This window comes from Pangasianodon hypophthalmus, chromosome 17 (genome assembly GCF_027358585.1).
Source record: "Pangasianodon hypophthalmus isolate fPanHyp1 chromosome 17, fPanHyp1.pri, whole genome shotgun sequence".
Classification (NCBI taxonomy): domain Eukaryota; kingdom Metazoa; phylum Chordata; class Actinopteri; order Siluriformes; family Pangasiidae; genus Pangasianodon; species Pangasianodon hypophthalmus.
Window position 1 is genome coordinate 6,416,627 of NC_069726.1, and position 17,523 is coordinate 6,434,149.

The 17,523-nt window shown below is 40.2% G+C and overlaps 1 protein-coding gene and 1 long non-coding RNA gene across 3 annotated transcripts in view; one reads left to right on the forward strand and one right to left on the reverse strand.

The window, feature by feature from the left end:
- LOC128320866 (uncharacterized) overlaps positions 1-17,523 on the forward strand; it is a 61,401-nt gene that overhangs the window by 38,426 nt on the left and 5,452 nt on the right. The gene's annotated exons all lie outside the window — the stretch shown is intronic.
- Positions 9,039-17,523, reverse strand: part of zswim6 (zinc finger, SWIM-type containing 6) — a 54,878-nt gene continuing 46,393 nt past the window's right edge. For both annotated transcript variants that reach the window (XM_026943786.3, XM_026943785.3), the window contains exons 10-14: positions 15,622-15,757; positions 12,061-12,218; positions 11,192-11,355; positions 10,985-11,066; positions 9,039-10,653 (exon numbers count right to left, since the gene is read on the reverse strand). In XM_026943786.3, coding sequence (XP_026799587.1) covers positions 9,788-10,653; positions 10,985-11,066; positions 11,192-11,355; positions 12,061-12,218; positions 15,622-15,757 — 1,406 coding nt within the window. In that variant the 3' untranslated portion in view covers positions 9,039-9,787. The remainder of the gene's footprint in view (positions 10,654-10,984; positions 11,067-11,191; positions 11,356-12,060; positions 12,219-15,621; positions 15,758-17,523) is intronic.

The window sequence follows — 17,523 nt, forward strand, 5'->3', positions numbered from 1 at the left end:
GGCTATCATTACTACCCTGAAGCTGATTATTTTCTTATAACAACACTTGCTGAAGTGTTTTAATAGTCTTATATACCACAGCAATATGCCAAGGTTTACAATTCTTTATTATCAAAGACAGAAACATTGTGCTTTTTATCTGTTTATAGTTACAAATGATGTTCCTATTATCCTTCTTGTAAACAAGTTAGTTCCTGCTATTAGTATTGCATATTAATAGCAGCAACGGTCTCTACAGTCTCTCCTTTTTGTCTCTTGAAGTTAATAAGACAAACAGTATACAGCTCGTTATGTTACAGAGAAAGACCCCTGTCCTAAAGATTTTACTTCTGAGTGTTACAAAGTGCTGACACTGGAGACTCCTTCCATACATGGCATCTGTCATACAAGCCCCTGTGTAAGTTGTTACTATGGTAAAGATAGTCATAGAATGAGAGCATTAATATAAACCTGTGATTTGCCTTGCAGTTGGACCTGCTGTTAGAACTGCTGTTATTGAAAATTCCTCCCTCCCAACTGCACCATTACAAATTGTGTTATATGATGTCGAAAGGGTAATTAAAAAAAAGGCAACGTTAAAAAAAAAAAAACAACACATACCGACATACTCAATGCCACATTTATGCCACTGTTTACCAGACTAAGTAGTAGCTATGTCAAAATAGAAGGCCTACAGCGCTTGTTCTGGTATTCTGACCTACTTGTGTTAGGGTAGAGGTATTGTCTATGTAAGTCTCTATGTAGAGTCAGTAAGATTTTGTTCTGTGGGCATGTAACAATCTGAGCAGTGCTTATTAGACAGATTAAAATTCTCAGAAGGCACAAGAAATGACAGAGGACTAACATTGATTTGCACAGGAGGTCATGAAACACTAAACCATATCTAATTAAAAAAGCAGATCAGAAAATGTGAGAGTTCATAAGGTCATTTTTTAAGCCCCCATATTGAAGTGCTTTATTCAGAAAAGGACAAACAATGACCATTTGGTTAACTGTGAAGCCTATTGATTGCCAGTACTTATCTGGATACCCAGTTTAGCAGTGTGGCATTTTAGAGACTGCTTTGAATGACAGAAGCACTGTGGACATTTCTGTTTTCAAATGAAAGCCTGCTGTATTTACTGTATTGTTGTAGGCCAGTATGGCAGTAGCTAAGTAGCTAATTTCATCATAAAACTACAAAAGACGACAGCAAAGCTTCCATTATGCCCTCCAAGCAGCTTTATCAACCAACCTCCTCTTAATTTTTCCACATTGCTTGTGAATTTCACCACTTAACCTCAGAAATCCCATTTAAAAACTGTCCTAGCGCCATGGGTTTTTTTTGTTGCCAGTGGCTTTTTTTTTTTTTTATGCTGTGCCTAGACTTACTTCAGGCATGTCTCTCAAACCAGATGTTTCCTCTCATCTGTGTTCACATTGGCAAAGCAAAGCTTGGAAGAAGCCCAGCCAACTAAGTGAAGGCCAGGCTGCATAAAACCAGAGCTTTGGGTCGCAGGATTTACTGCATGGTTCAGGGTGCCAGAGACTTGATTGTGAACCAAAAACCATGTCACTGTAAGAGAATAATGTTTATATTTAGACTGGGTTTGTGGTAGGGTTTGTGTGAATGCCAGCCCTGTGGGTTTTGGTGCTCCCGATTGCACTGGCTTTAGTTGCTTCTTTGCAGTTCTTGATCTTCCTGTTAAAGCCGAGAGAGGGCATGTCTAGCTGAGCAGGACCCGTGGTAATTGTAGGGAGTTCACAGTCTGGGCTTCTGTGATAAAGGATCAAAGTTTGCCATTGCTGAGAACTAATGGTCTGTGCTTGCAGGGCTTGTCACCAGGTGACTTTTACAACCAGCATTTCCTGCACCGGAGGAAGTTCACGGCATGGCCTGTTACACCGAGCAGATAGTGTATCTTTTCTAAACAGTCGCGTTAGTTTATCAAGATGAAATGGTTCAAGACAGAGTGTTGAAGAAAGAACGCTGCATGGTTTCGAAATGTTTCTAGTTGTTTCATGTTTGGTTGCAATTTTATTTATTTATTAAAGAACGACGCATCATACTTTTGATCCTTTTACAGATCCATTTCATGTCGTTTCCGTTTATCCTTCCTGCAAATAACTTCTTTATTCTTTATTAGCTATCACATGTATGTTTATAGTTGTTCAATGGTTGTGAATTTCTAATTCACATCTGTGATGCATCCCGACGTGAAGCGGAGTTAATGTTCGGGACAACACATACCGAAATATTTTATTCCACTTATACCCTGGCAATTTGCCAATGGTTACAATTTGTTATTAATTAAAGAACAACACATTATACTTTTTATCCTTTTATAGTTACATTTAGTGTTGTTCCTGCTACCCCTTCCTGTAAAGTTAGTAAGTTAGTTCCTATTTTATCACATAAGCATGTATAGTCGTTTTGTGCTTGTGTGTTTCTAAATGTATGTTAATTGAATTCATCCAGAAGTATTAGAATAAAATGGCTTTGTAAGAACTAAAGGTATATTAGTAGACATTTTCATTAGATTTGAACGAAAATTAGTGTTACTGAATGTTAATTATGTCTGTCCTCGTGCTGTTCGTTGTATATTTTGCAGGTTTCAAAGATTGTCTGTGTATGTAATTCATATCAAGACTCCTCACCAGGAACTTTCCACTAATAGCTATGCTGCATGTTTCTTCTTTATATGTAAACCTTTGTTGTAACTTCGGTACTTTTTCATGTTTTCTTTTGTGCAAGTTTGAATTATCGGCTCAAATGTCAGCAGCGAAAGAAAATTTATCCGTGTCATATTCAAGCACTTGCCTGTCTTCTCTCAAACAGCTTTGCTGTACTTTGGCACAAGCAGAGTGCACAGGCCTCGGCTGGTTTATGGGTATTATCCCTGAGGCTATTACTGTTTGTTCTTCCAAAAGTATTGAGGGACTGATGGTGTGGGCAAAGTGCTCCATCTTGGATTGCCCATGACTCGGAGCTCTTAGGGTAGGAGTGAAATGGTGGTTAGCACAAGCCTGTGGCCCATCTGTCTGCTACACTGCTAAGAAATATTATTATATCTAGCATCAGCTCTGATCTAATCATAAATGCCAAGATTTTTAAATATCCCCATTGGTACAGTCCTCCCTCTGAAACTCTTATAGACTTCATGCCAAAAGCATAAACCATGTAAGTATTTCATGTCCTTATCTGTGTGTGAACATGGAAAACAAAATTCAGACTTCATCCTGCAGTATGTAAAAACCACCTTCTTGACACATGAATAGTCTAAACCCTTGGACTGTTAATGCCAGGAAGGTAGCCATAAAAATGTTGACCATAAGAGGTTCTTCAGAGGTAAGAGGTTGAAGTGCCTCTGTTGTTTTAAGTGTAGCCAACCTTATCTTTCCACTCCAAATATAAAGGGCAGTGGTGCTCTCATAATCTTCCACTGCAGCCATTGTCCCAGTTCCTTTTTTTTTTGGTGAGGCAAAATGGGCGATTGTTGTCTGTTAGATGCAGATGGCAGGTTTAACAGGGTGTAAATTCTAAAAATCTATGGTTGGAGTGTAACCCCAAGCTGTAATACTGTAATGCTGCTGCTTATGCCAGGGCTTTATGGCTGATGATTAACAGATGAGTTCAAATTAGGTGTCGTAGTGTTGGGAAAGCATGAATGTGTTGTCACACATGCTAGAAATTCATGTCTAGGTAGAGTAGTTACTGCTTCCTGCAGACAAAATATTCGACTGGCTTCCACAAACAAATTGATGTGATTGCGTAATGAATGGATGTTGTGAGGCTTTGCTCATTGTGTATCGTGCAAGCAAGATTGGTGGTTAAAAGCGAGATGTTTCCAAGCTGATTCATTCCAAGATGGATGACTTTGAGGAGTAACAATTTTCTTTCTGTGGTCATGAAATTTTAATAATGCCATCTGGAGTACTGGAGCATTTGTACGCAACACCAATAAGAAATTGCAGAGCGTATGCGCATTTGTAAGCTCACGATGGTGGTGTCATGCTCACGCAACCCTTGCAGATGGTGTCTTCCCGCATTAAGTACACTGAGACCTCTGTCATTTTAGCATACAGTACATGTCCCAGTTCCATGCATGCATAGTATGGGTTCTATCAAGACATTGATAAGCATTCTTATTTAAAAGATTATGTACTCCTGGAGAAAATAAAGATTGGTCAGTGGTTCTTTGGGTGGGTTGTAACTGCTTATTGGGTTGTACGTGAAAGCTTTTTGAAAGGGAAACCCTCTGTTGTAGGTTCCACACAGAACCTTTAAATGTTCCTCAAAAGGCACAAATTAAAGTGGAGTGGTTGATAAAACCTTTTTTTCTCAGAGTGTATTGTGTAGTTGTTGTGGCCGAGAGGCCATGTGCGTTACCCATAATGCACTGCGACCATAAATAGTTTTAAAATTACTACCAGTGACTTGCCCTGTGTCTTAAACCAAGAATTTTTGAGAGTTTTGTAGAAAGGCCTGAGAGCACAGTATAGAATATCCAGTGAACATGCTACTTAGGAACCACTACTGCGTATTTACTACAAAATCTAACATATTATGTGTATTCTGTAACTTCATGGTGCCTCATTTGGACACTACCTAATGGTCCAATGGTCAGTGTGGGATTTCATTGGATAAATGCATTGGATATTCCACACTATGCTCTCAGGCATGGCTACAAAACTCCCTAAAATAGTGCACTACAGAGTGGATAGAGTAAGTGATAGTGTAAGTGATTCTGCAGTTACAGTTGTGAAACTAGCCAAGATTCGTTTTGATTGGTTAAGGGGTATTTGTATCCTATGTGGGGTTCTACTTAGAATCTGTACCCTGATAGGGAAACCTTTGTAGGGTTCTACATCAAACTGTTAACTCTTTATGGTTCTAAATGTCACCTTTTTTTTCTGATTGTACGTTCGTTATCTGCAGCATTAAGTGTCAGTCTACTTTTTCTCAGCTGTGTGCCATCATTTATATTATCTACAGTGATTACATGTATGACAAAGGGTCTTGTTTAAAAGGATGCGTTTGTTTAAATTTTTTCACAGTCCATTACTTGAAAATCTACCAGCAATTTAACTATCTGTGATGTATCCGGATTGCAGGGCCTCTGAGCTACAGGCTTGAAGAAACACAAGCACTATAATTGAAATGACTCCCTACTCACTGTTGTCTACATCAGAGAATCAGTAGCACTATGTAGCACACTAATACAGGAAATGGGCTTCGTAAAGCATATGATTTCATACACTACATGGTGTGCTCATCATTCTATGAAAGTGGTCCTATTCTGTCACACCATTTCAGTGTCTGGGCATCATCAGTGCGAACTACACCCTATTCACTGTATTGGTCATCTTCAATGAGTGCGTTATGTCCATTCTGTACCTATTCACTACCGATTGCAGTGGATAGTTTTCCACCGTAGTTTAGAAATGGCTAATAAAATAGCTGATTTGCAAAAATAGAGTGCTATATAGTGAGTAGGCTGTGATTTTGGATTTACAGAAGGGACAGTGATCTCCACTCCAGTCCTAGCGCCTGCTGTTCTTGCAATTTCTTCCTACACTGACACACTTGCTCCAGCACATGATAGACTTGACGATCTGTATCGGGGGTGTTGGTGCAGGAAACACTTGAAACTGTGAAGAACAGTGAGTCCGCAGGACTCGAACCAAGAAACCCTGCAGCGTCTCCTATTTTGGAAATATGATGTAACCAAATAGGAATAAATTATTCGGAATGAACAAATAAATAAATACACATACGAATAGGAAGCACACTATTCGGCGCAACACAAGTCAAACAAGCAGAAAGTTTTTACTTTAATGCGGGGGCAAGCGAGCAGTCAGATATCAAGCTTGTGGCACAAAGGAAGACACCATCACAGTGGAGTTGAAATGAAGCGATCAAGATTGTGGTGTAGAATTTCAGCTTTATTTCAAGGGGTTTAACAAAAATATTGCATTAAGCATTTAGGAATTACAGCCATTTTTTGCAGAGTCCCTCCATTTTCACAGGCTAAAAAGTAATTGGACAAACTAACATAATTATAAATATAAGGATTATTTTTAATAAAATAAAAAATTTGGATGCAAATCCTTTGCAGTCAATGACTGCCTGAAGTCTGGAACCGTTGAACATCACCAAATGCTGAGTTTCCTCCCTTGAGATGCTTTGCCAGGCCTTTACTGCAGCTGCCTTCAGCTGCTGCTTGTATGTGGGATGTTCTGTCTTCAGTAAGTGAAAAGCCTGCTCAGTTGGGTTGAGTTCAGTTGACTGACTCGGCCATTTAAGAACATTCCATTTCTTTTTCCCTTAAGAAGCTCTTGGGCTGCTTTCACAGTATGTTTTGGGTCATTATCCATCTGTACTGTGAAGCGCTGTCCTATCAGTTTTGCAGCATTTGACTGAATCTGAGCAGAAAGTATAGCTCTGTACACTTCACAATTCATCCTGCCACTTCTATCAGCTGTCACATCATCAATAAACACCAGTGACCCAGTTCCATTGGCAGCCATACATGCCCATGCCATAACACTGCCTCCACCATGTTTGACAGATGATGTGGTATGCTTTGGATCATGAGCTCTTCCTTTTCTTGTCCAGACTGTTCTCTTTCCATCATTCTAGCACAAGTTAATCTGGGTTTCATCTGTCCAAAGACTCTTGATCCAGAACTGGGCAGGCTTTTTTTTTTTTTTCTAATCTGGCCTTTCTATTCCTGAGCGTTACCAGTGGCTTGCATCTTGAGGTAAACCCTGTATTTACATTCATGAAGACGTCTCTTGATTGTAGACTTTGACAATGATACACCTACCTCCTCTTGACTTGGTAGATGTTGTGAAGGGGATTTTCTTCACCAAGGAAAGAATTCTGTGATCATCCACTTGAGATGTCTTCCATAGTCTTCCAGGCCTTTTGGTGTTGCTGAGCTCGCCAGTGCATTCCTTCTTTTTAGGAATATACCAAATTGTTGATTGTTTTTTTGTTTGTTTTTTTTTTTCAACCTAACGATGGCCTCCTTCTCTTGCATCGACACCTCTTTGGACCGCATACTGAGAGTTCCCATGAACGGCTACCAAATGCAAATTCAAGACTTGGAATCAACTCCAGACCTTTTATCTCCTTAATTTGTTATGAAAATAATGAGGAAACAGGCCACATCTGGCCATGAAACTGCTTATCCAATTACCTTTGAGCCTTTGAAAATGGAGGGACTATGTAAAAAAATGGCCGTAATTCCTAAACGGTTAATGCAATATATTTGTTAAACCCCTTGAATTAAAGCTGAAAGTCCACACTTCAATCACATTTTCATTTCAAATCCATTGTGTTGGTGTACAGAGGCAAAATTAAAAATTGTGTTGCTGTAAAAATACTTACGGACCCGACTGTAAACCTGTGATTTGAATTACATCATAGCCTTGATGTTCTAGAAAATCAGTCAATACCTTCTGACAAATCAGATTTAGAATTCAGCAGTGCTTCAAATTGGAAATATCTTTTCTCTCTCTCTCTCTCTCTCCGTGTGTGTGTGTGTGTGTGTGTGTGTGTGTGTGTGTGTGTGTGTGTGTGTGTGTGTGTGTGTGTGTAGCTATATTTTATAGCTATTGTATCTAGAACAGCATATGCTAATATTACACTGTTACAGGTAGCGATGTACTACCGTTCTAATACATCACATTTACAGAAGTTTTATGTAGGTATGTTCATCAGACAGACTGTCTCTCCTTATGGGTACAATTACAACAATAAAAACACATCATTTGAATTATGTTGGGGAAACAGATGACATCAGCCCATTTCTTCCTCTCAAAAAACTAATTTTAATTAAAACAAACAAAAAAAAAAAAGTTGAATCATTAACAAGTTTATAAAACAGTGATTTAGTTACATAAATAAATCGATATCGGTGTATCAAATCTTAAATTCAACTTCATGAGCATGTTGACACGGGTGATGAAGTACAATCGTTTACCTTTTATAATAAATAAAATGAACATATTTTTGTTTCTAAACAATCAGAAAAAAAAAAAAAGAGCTACAGACATACCTCTAAGGAAGGGAACAAGAGACACTTGACAACGTTTTGCACCAAAAAACATAGGAAAACGGCTTTTTAAAGCACAAGGTACAGAACCATTCAAGCTAAAATTAAAGACACTAAAAGTTGGAACCAAAGTCGGTTGGCTTTCATTTTAATGAAACAGGTTTGGTAGTTAGAACTCCAGTTTGGTTATTTTAAAGCGTTAAGACAAGGCAAGAAAGAAGGCTGTTCTTGTTGGAGGAATTCTAGAGGAACAAAAGAAGTTTAAAAAAAAAAAAAGAATAAATAAAAAAGCATTACAAATGTCGGAACAGTCAGACCTACACAGCAACTTTCTGTCCTGCACAAAGTCAAGATGTCAGCAGAATAGGCATGTACATGTTATTGTGCATAAACATGGAGCTTCTTTGTGACTTGATAATTGTGGAAAGTAACTACGAATGTGGTCAGGCCAATGTAACTGCACGTGCGGGGGTGTGTGTGTGGTTGCTCGCAATGTTAAATTACTAAAAGTCCGTTTCTGCTGGATCTACATTTCTAGGCGATTTTTGAGGCACGTGGGCCTGCGATTCTTGCATTCTCTATTCTTTATTAATGCTAAGGCTTGTTGCTCTGGCTTCGCCGCTCTATAAACACTGGTGCCCTGTACAGATCTGGTGTTCACTGGATACACAAATGTTTGTATACACGTACAACACCGAATCCATTCATGGTTTCGGCATACCAGTTGGATCATGCAGTTGGATAAGTGGCTCTGCATAGGTACCAGCATCCAAGCTCACTGCCCAATTCCAGCCCCTGAAGCAAGGCGCGCTTTTTAGTCCCTCTGATATGTTTCGTTTTAAACCAAGGTACTGCAGCTTCAAGTATTTTGCATTACATAGAATATTCTTTTATAAATTAGTTAATGTATACATTTTTTTTTTCAATATTCAGACATATACTATCATATATACAGTACAATAAAATGCTCTCATTCTTTCTTTTTTTCCATGTTCATTTTTCTCTTTTTTTTTTTTTTTTTTCCTTTTTTTTTCTTGAGAAATCCCTGAGAATGTATGTCGACAGTCGCTAAGTTTCCACAAGCGCAAGCACAGCAGGGTTTTCAGGAGGTTCTGTGAGCATCTGTGTATATGTGACATGCTTATGGAGGAACAGCACTGCAAAGCCACACAATGAGCCTGGTACAAAAAAAAACAAACAAAAAAAAAAAACAAAGAGAAAGAAATGAAAAAGTAAATGTCCCAAACTGGTTTTTTAAGTTGTTTTTCTTCGTATTGAACACTTTAGTACACTGATAACGTTTAAATGGATTAGGAAGGGAAGGGGGTAAAGCTGGAGCCATACGAGGTACTTTTCACTTAGGATGGAGGTGCTTTGTTTGGTTTAAAGCCATATTTCTTTCTCTTTGAGGCTGTGAATGTTGACAGATATCTGGAGTGCTATGTGGGCTTTCGCCACTGAACAACATATACTCAGTGTAAACCAAAACGTTTCTTTTCTTTCCTCTCTCTCTACTGTTCGCTCTCACGTACTTCCATACAAATAAAGGGAAACACACAAAACTTTCACAATGTGACGATTTTTCCTTTTTTTTTTTCGCAAACTAAAGAAAGTCTATACATATAATACCGGTGTGGCTTTTAATGTTCTTTCTATTTGTTTGTGTTCCGCTTTTTCCTTCTTGATGCTTTCGTTTAGAAAGAGGGAGACTTGAGTCAAAAAAGGGAAAGGGAGACTTTCTGGTATCAACCGAACCTCTCGCGCACAAGCATCATGAGTTTCTTCTTGCCCTTGTAGATCTGTTTCAGGTTGTCGATGAACTGTGCAAACTGCACATGGCCGTCGTGCGCCATGAGGAAAGTGTCGCGCGCCTTCCCCAGGAACTCGATAAACTCGCCGTAGTGGCGTGGGCTGATGTGCGTGAGTCGTGAGTGCGTTGTGTTGATATAGGCTCCGATTGTGGCGTCCAGTAACTGGCGCAAAGGCGCCTTGTCCAGCGACATCAACTTGGGTGTGGCATTTCGGCGCCCGTGCAGGGGCGGAGTTGGCACTGTGGCTAGTGTGCAGCGCCGCAAAATGTCTGAAAGCACTGTAGCGCACTTGACGCTCTTCACAACTAGTGGGATGATGGCGGCCAGTTCGCTTTTACCCAGAGAGTGGCTCAAGGCGCACGCCCACAGCACGTCGTTAATGGCCGGATGCGTGTCCTGGTTATAGGCCAGGCTCAGATGCGTCATGGCCAGCGTTGCCAGCTTGTAGGCACGTGCTGGATAACCCCGGTGCTCCATGTAGCGTGCGATGGTGAAGAGCTGTGCGTGTGTCATGGCCGCTGGAGCTGCATCCAGAGCGATCTGGTAGGCCGTCTCGAATGCTGCTGGCTCCTTCTCGCACAGAGTCAGTGCAGACAACGCACAGCTTGCCGGGTCCTTGACTGCGCACTGTAGTGCCAACGTTCGCGCACTGCTCGCCAGCTTCTCCTGCTGCCGGGCGTCCAGACGCAGACGCGCTGCTGTGCTGCTCGACAGCACCGCTGTTGCCACGATGCTTGTCGCCTCTGTCGGAGTAAACAACGCAAACCAGCTCTGCATGATACTGTCCAGTGCGTACACGCCTAAAAAACACGGAACAAAAAAAACACAACAAAGATTTAGCCACTACACAAAGAGTTTGTTAAAAAAAAAAAAATAAAAAAAATCAGAGGTATTGTGCATTTCTTTTGACTATTGTGTTGAATATCCTAAAAAGGGAAAAAACGAGATGATGTAACCTAAATAGTTGAGCCCAAACAAACAGTCATGGAGAGACTGGAAAACACACTTGCATTATTTGTTTGTGAAATCCCCTTCCACCAGCCAAGCGTCAAAAGTTTTGTGACATGTAGGAGTGTTCTCCAATTTCAAACTCTGCATAAAATAGTATTAAAATAAATACTGAGAACTTACCAACTTCTGTGGCACAAGTGACTAACCATCGTACCATCTCTCGCCTTCGCCAGTTCAAAGTTGAAAGAGTCATTCGCATGACCTTTGGAGACAGAGAATGCACTATGATGACTGACAACTCCAGGGGATAAAAGCAGCAAAAAAAACCCAAAACCCTATGATATAACGAAGCCTTGGGTTGACACGAGTGGGTGAGTGGGCATGTACCTGAAGGCCCAGCTCCAGGGACACTTTCAGCAGAGTGATGTCAGGCAGGCTGTCCATGAGCGTGGCTATTTTAAAGGCATCCTGTGCCAGTTTAAAGATGTGCGAGGATGAGTGGATGTTCTTCTGGATGGATTCTAATACTGTTTCCAACCTTCGAGCGTCACCTAAGAGCAAATTGGACAAAGTGAAACGGTTAGAAAGGAATAACGCATGAAGCGATAGCAGGACTAAAGATAACGCTTTCCAAAACAGTATCTGTTACTGCAAATACGATAAGGCAAGGAGTAAAAGGACACAATGAAAAACTCATGCAGTGGTTTAAAAAAAAAAAAAAAAGAGCTCTGACTGAAACGAATTTGAATTCCACTCTACGATTTAAATTTCAAATCACTTGTCGTTTTAGCCTGAATGTAAGCAGTGACAAGTGACTATGGAAAGCCCCTTTTCTTTCCTGTGCTTTGTCTACAAAGCCACCTCCTTTTGCTCAGACAGACAGAGAGACACTTAAAGCACACACGCACACACACACACACAGACACATGCACATTTCTGCATAATCACAGTGAGTCAGCACTAGCATCACGCTTCACGTATGCGGGCATGGAGGATTTGGAGGTTTGCAGTGTTGACCTGATACAAATGGATGGTCCCCTGCTTTCAGATTTATAGCCCTGAGTGTTTACTTTAAAAACGTGAACCATATAGCACGTCAAATTCCCATCTGTTGACTTGAAGATGGAAACACAATGTCTGGAATTCCATTTAAAGACCAAAATGCAGTGGTGGGATTTTAACTAAAAATATTGTCAACCTGGCTTTGATTGACAGCTGCGCTGGTCAGTGTTAATACAGGATGGGCGGAGTCTAACCTTTGGCTGCAGTGAGCATGGTAGAGGCCAGCTCACACTGTTGGGACTCGATGTGGCTGATGGTGAACCATCGCGCGTAGCGGTTGGGCACGACGGACACTATGTTGTGAGGCCGGGACATGTCTCCGGAAGGAGCGACGGCTTCCATCACTGGTAACCTGAAAACAAAGACGGAAAACAAAAAAAATGTCAGCAATAAAGACGTTGCTCATTTTATCGGTCAAACACTGAAGCATATAGTACGTTAACTCCTCACACGGGGCACCGGAAACAATAATAGTATCAGAGTGAACAAGGTCAGCAGGTTCATAGCACTGTGGGATGTGTGAAGGTTTTCATTCATCAGGTTCAAGTGTTTAATGAATAAATCGACTGTGACTGTGGTGTTTTGAATATCTGATAAATATTTTTTGCCAGTTGAACAGTTCAGTCCATGGACAAAAATCCATCAAAGTAGGTCCTGCTAAATGGCATCATGGGTTTGGGTTATATTAGATATGGTGTAGGCTTGCGAAAGAGAGCGGTGGAGAACTTGGCATCACTCTTGATTATTCAAGTGAAATACAGCCAAAGACACATGAATGTATTAATGTAACCTGAATAAGCCAGTATATTTGTTTGTGTCTTTGCCTACAGTAAAAACAACATGAAAAAAAAAAAAAGCAATGTAACGCATTACATAATTTTCTCATGAAATGACTTGGTGGTAAAAACGGAGTAAGTGATAGCATGTGTGATCTCATTTGCATCGTGGTCAGAAACGTTTGTCTTTTATGTATCTGTAAAAAAAAAAAAATTACCGTAAGCAAGCTTGCAAGAGAAAATACTTCTAATGGTCGTGGCTTGACACTTGGCTCTGGTCAGCGTCACAAGGAAAACACCGAACTTTTCACCTGCTCCATAAGAGCAGTGCAGGCCCCTCAGCTCTAAAAGACCACACTGTCCTTTTCCACGGTTATTACTGCAGAATTAAAGCGCCGAGAAAGGGAAAAAAAAAAAAAAAAAAGCCCTTAGCCTGGAGGCGACCTAGGGCACGGCACCCGCACAAAGAGCCAGGCTCTTTAAGGAACCACTGCAGGGAGGCCGTTCATTCGGATGCTCAAGCCTTTATCAAATATCGCTATGAGGGCAATAATAATTTGCTCTTGATGCACAGCCAATTGGATATGCTCCCCTGCTTTACGGCCATGGCTTAAGAGGCTATGTGGCTCACTTTCAAGTTCTAAATGAGTATGTTTTTCAAGATGACTTGCAAAAGTCTTGCAAAAAAAAACAAAAAAAACCCCACAAAAACAAAGCCTAAATGTTTATCTGGGCCAAACCAGTCCAATGTAGTGTCAGTAAATTGGCCATTGCAAGCATTCAGGCATGATGGGCCGCTCCATATACAAAACCTACTTCTGAATCTCAAAAGGGTGAAGCTTTAAATACACTGGCACAACAGCCTAAGAGGTTACTGTATGAAAATATAATGTAGTCCATGTACTGTGCTATAAATAATGATGTATCGGAGCAAGATGAACTGCACGACACCCAGAGAGGCACATACATGTAAAACCATATATTAAAGTATGGTGTTAATTTCATACCACTCTGCAAAGGGAAACATGGGATACGGAGATCAGGAAGCTGTTATTTGGCTGGCAAGTTCTTTTTATAGAACGAGTCAATACTGAGCCTTGGGCTGCTGCTGCACCTAAATTTAGGTGGATCTTACTTTGATTCAATTCAGCTGCAAAGCTGCAGTAAATACAATCTAATCTCAGTATAATATTGTTCCGGTTTGGGATTTAAGCTTTGAACAGAAATCGACTGATCGCGTAGAATCTGCAATTATCCAAAAAAGAAAAAAAAAAAAAAAAAAAAAAAAGATGACTAAACCAGAGTTTGGCTTTTAGAAATAGTGTCCTGGTTTTGATTACCCTTATTTCTAGGTGCTTAGACCCCCTGCACCACAAACGAGTGATGCTTAATATAGGCCACCCCAGCAGGCTGAAACGACTCGGAGCGTCTCATTTCTGAAGGCACTCATATTGGATCATCTGATCCTGTTGGATCGTTTGACCCATCATTTGAGGGTGGGTACATAGTGGCTAAGATTGAGGGCGTTGTTACAGACAGGCTTTAAATTAACATAGTAATAGGCTTTTATCTTAGGATAGAAATTTAATGTTTTTTAAAAAAAAAAGAAAAAAAAAAAAATTGAACATAATTGCTAACATCTAGACTCCAGAGTTCTAAACACAAGATAGATGAGTGAAGTGAAATTAAAGTGAAATATCTTTGGTAGATAATTTTGGCTTTCACACACAGAAATCAATCATTATAGAAAACCATTTCATTAAAACCATGCACTAAGCTACTCAAGCTGGTCTGTCCTTTGAAATTTTCTAACATCTGAGTGTGTGTGATCTAGAGCAGTGGTCAGGGGGTCTGTGATTTAAAAAAAAAAATTATTAGTGGTGGAAATATAATCCACCACTATGATATTTATTATATCTATGATTGACATATTATAGTTATTATCCTGTTTGATTGGTCACTTGAAGTGAATGAGTTTAATCCAAACCCCAGTAACTCAAAACAAGTAGCCTATAAATAATATCAACTTAGACTTCATGTGTTCTGGAAAGTTCTGGGGCTGGGGAAAAACAAAGCTCCAAAGAATAACTAGAAAATTATTGTACAAATTTGAATAACAAGTCTAATATAAATGAATAGTTTACAGGATTATGTTCATAAAATAAATCTGGACTCAGGTGGTCTATGAAATTTATTTTACAGTTAGCAGGGTCCAAAAAGTTTGAGAACCTCTGCTGAGAAGACTGATATAAGAGACTTGATTTGCACCAGTGATTTATGAGGTATGCATGCTTTAATAAAGACAGCTTTAAATATTTAGTCAATTAATAAGGCATTTCACGTTTTGCGTAATTATCGCTAGGCTGCACTGTTGCTTGGAAACCTGTCTGAAATCAGCATGAACAGTGTGCATTCTTAAGTATTTACTGTTTAGTATTTAATGTACTTTTGCGCATGTGTATGTGTGTGTGCATTTGCTTTAGTGAGATCTCGTATGCCTCGTTATGAAAAGCTCAGCGCGATGCACTGACTACACATACCCTCATACACATACACGCACATATTACACACATTTTTCCACAGCAGGGGAAATGAGAAGACCACTTTCCTGTCCCAAATTAGACTCGGTTCTTTACTTCTTATTCCCTTTTTTTTTTTTTCTAAAACTCATTTTCAGTAGCAATGAATTATTTAGCACATTTTCAAGCAAACGGCGCCATTCTGATTAAACAGCGTGCCAGATAATCTCAACCCCACACACACACAATGGTGATGGGGAGAAGGGTAGGACTAAGTGACAGACAGGGAGAGGGGGTTGGGATGGGAAGCCATGCTGTTTTCTCTAGGTGCTGCAGACGTAACATCTTTCAGAGGAAGGAAAGGAAAGCGAAGGATGGTGGGGTGTGTGTGTGTGTGTGTGTGTGTGTGTGTGTGTGTGTGTGTGTGTGTGTGTGTGTGTGTGTGTGTGTGTACACTTACCGCATTGCTCTCAGTGCAATTTTGTATGCCAATTCGGCATCGTGAGGTAGGAGGGAGGTGAACAGATACTTGGCAAATGTGTGCATTGGAACACTCTCTCTGCAGATGATTTCTCCCAAACCACTGTAGGGCCCACCTGTAGGGAGAAATTCATACACACACTTGAGGATATATACACACATTTATATCCAAACATACAATGTCTAATTTTGTAGAGTACTTTAGTGTAGCTGCTATCATCTGAACAGTATCACTGTGCATGCACACAACTGGTTTTTGAGATTATACACATGTAACACACACACACACACACATCTATATATGATTTGCATGTAATTATCTATAAGTAATACGAATTTTCTACACCTAACTCAAAACTTAACCTTAGTAACCAAAAAAAAAAAAAAAAGATTTACCCCCTTCACTTTTGGAAAAGAAAGAAAAACTGCATAGCTTTTTCTAAAAAGCCTTTTTACATTGTTAGGACTTGCTGATTCTGGCACGGTAGGTTGCCACATTTTTCCGGTTTTTCCTACATAAGGTCCTCACACTTCACACAGTGTGAATACAGGTATGAATTTAAGATGGACAGAATCGTTGAATTTAGGGATCTTCCTCTCATGCTCGTAGGAGGTCAGATATGAAGTTCAAAGAACAAAGAAAGGCCATGTTCATTAACGTAAGAACGTATATGGTGTATTTACTGCTTTCAGTCATTAATCTTCACTAACTGCTTTATCCAGGTCAAGGTCAGTGCGATTTACATTACAGCTTTGTTAATGTTTTGACCAATAGAAACGAGTAAGATTGCCTTTTTTGTTACATGCAATTATTGTTTGCAAACAAAAAAAATACATACATGTAACCAAAAGTGCATATCGGTGTCACAGCTTTACACTCATCTTATTCTGACAAGCAGAAAAAAAAGGCTACATTTGTTGCAAGAGTAAAATATGTTCCAGTCGGAGCTAAAATTTGGAGTTAACACAGCATCAGCGCTAATCTGCTTAGGGCTCATTTGTTCAGGCCTCTCTTTTCTTCTCTTCTCATCACCAAACCAGATGAAAGTGAGAGCCCACTTTCAAGTAGGTGAAGGTCTTTTTTTTCACACTGCCCTACAAGATAAACTGCCATGCCAGAAGCCATATGTGAGGGCTTTGCTTCCCCTGTCATTAGATTATTTAGATTATTTTCAACTGAGAGGCCCTCGACCGCAGGCCACATCACACAAACACGCAAATATATTCACGCACAATGGGCCATGGTAACGATATACCCAAGCCCCCGATACACACAACAGTTTACGGGAAATACAAACACAAAAGCAATCACATATCCAAGCTGAGACAGAGACACACAAACAGTCAAGTAAAAATACAAACACAAAAACAGTGTGAGATATACCAGAGACACACAGACACAGCTGAGAATGCTGAGTGTATTAGAGCGAGACTCTGGTAATAGGTTCTCTCCATTCATGCATGCTTTTCCTGTTTGCACTGCCCATGTGATGGCTGCTGGCATGGGCCGGGAGGAGGGAGGGAGAGAAAAAGGGAGGCAAGGAAGGAGAAAGGGACGCAGCACGGCCTGTTTATCAGCTTCCTTCCCTCTTTCATGAGGAGGCGGTGGCGCTCGGAGCAAGGCTGCCTGCAGTGGCCATTTTGCATTCTTTCCACACTCGCCACTAGTGCAGCAAACGGCCCTGACACCACACTTCGTGAACGGCTCAGAGAACGAGTGCATGATTTAAAATTCACCAGCTTAGCGATTAAGAGAAAACTATATTAAAAAAACACCAAAAACTGCCAGAGAGTTGGTTCCACGTTCCTGGAATTAATTGGCGATATGGTTTAACCTTGCCGGAAACTTGAAAGGTATTTGCATGATGTAGGAGGCTGGGGA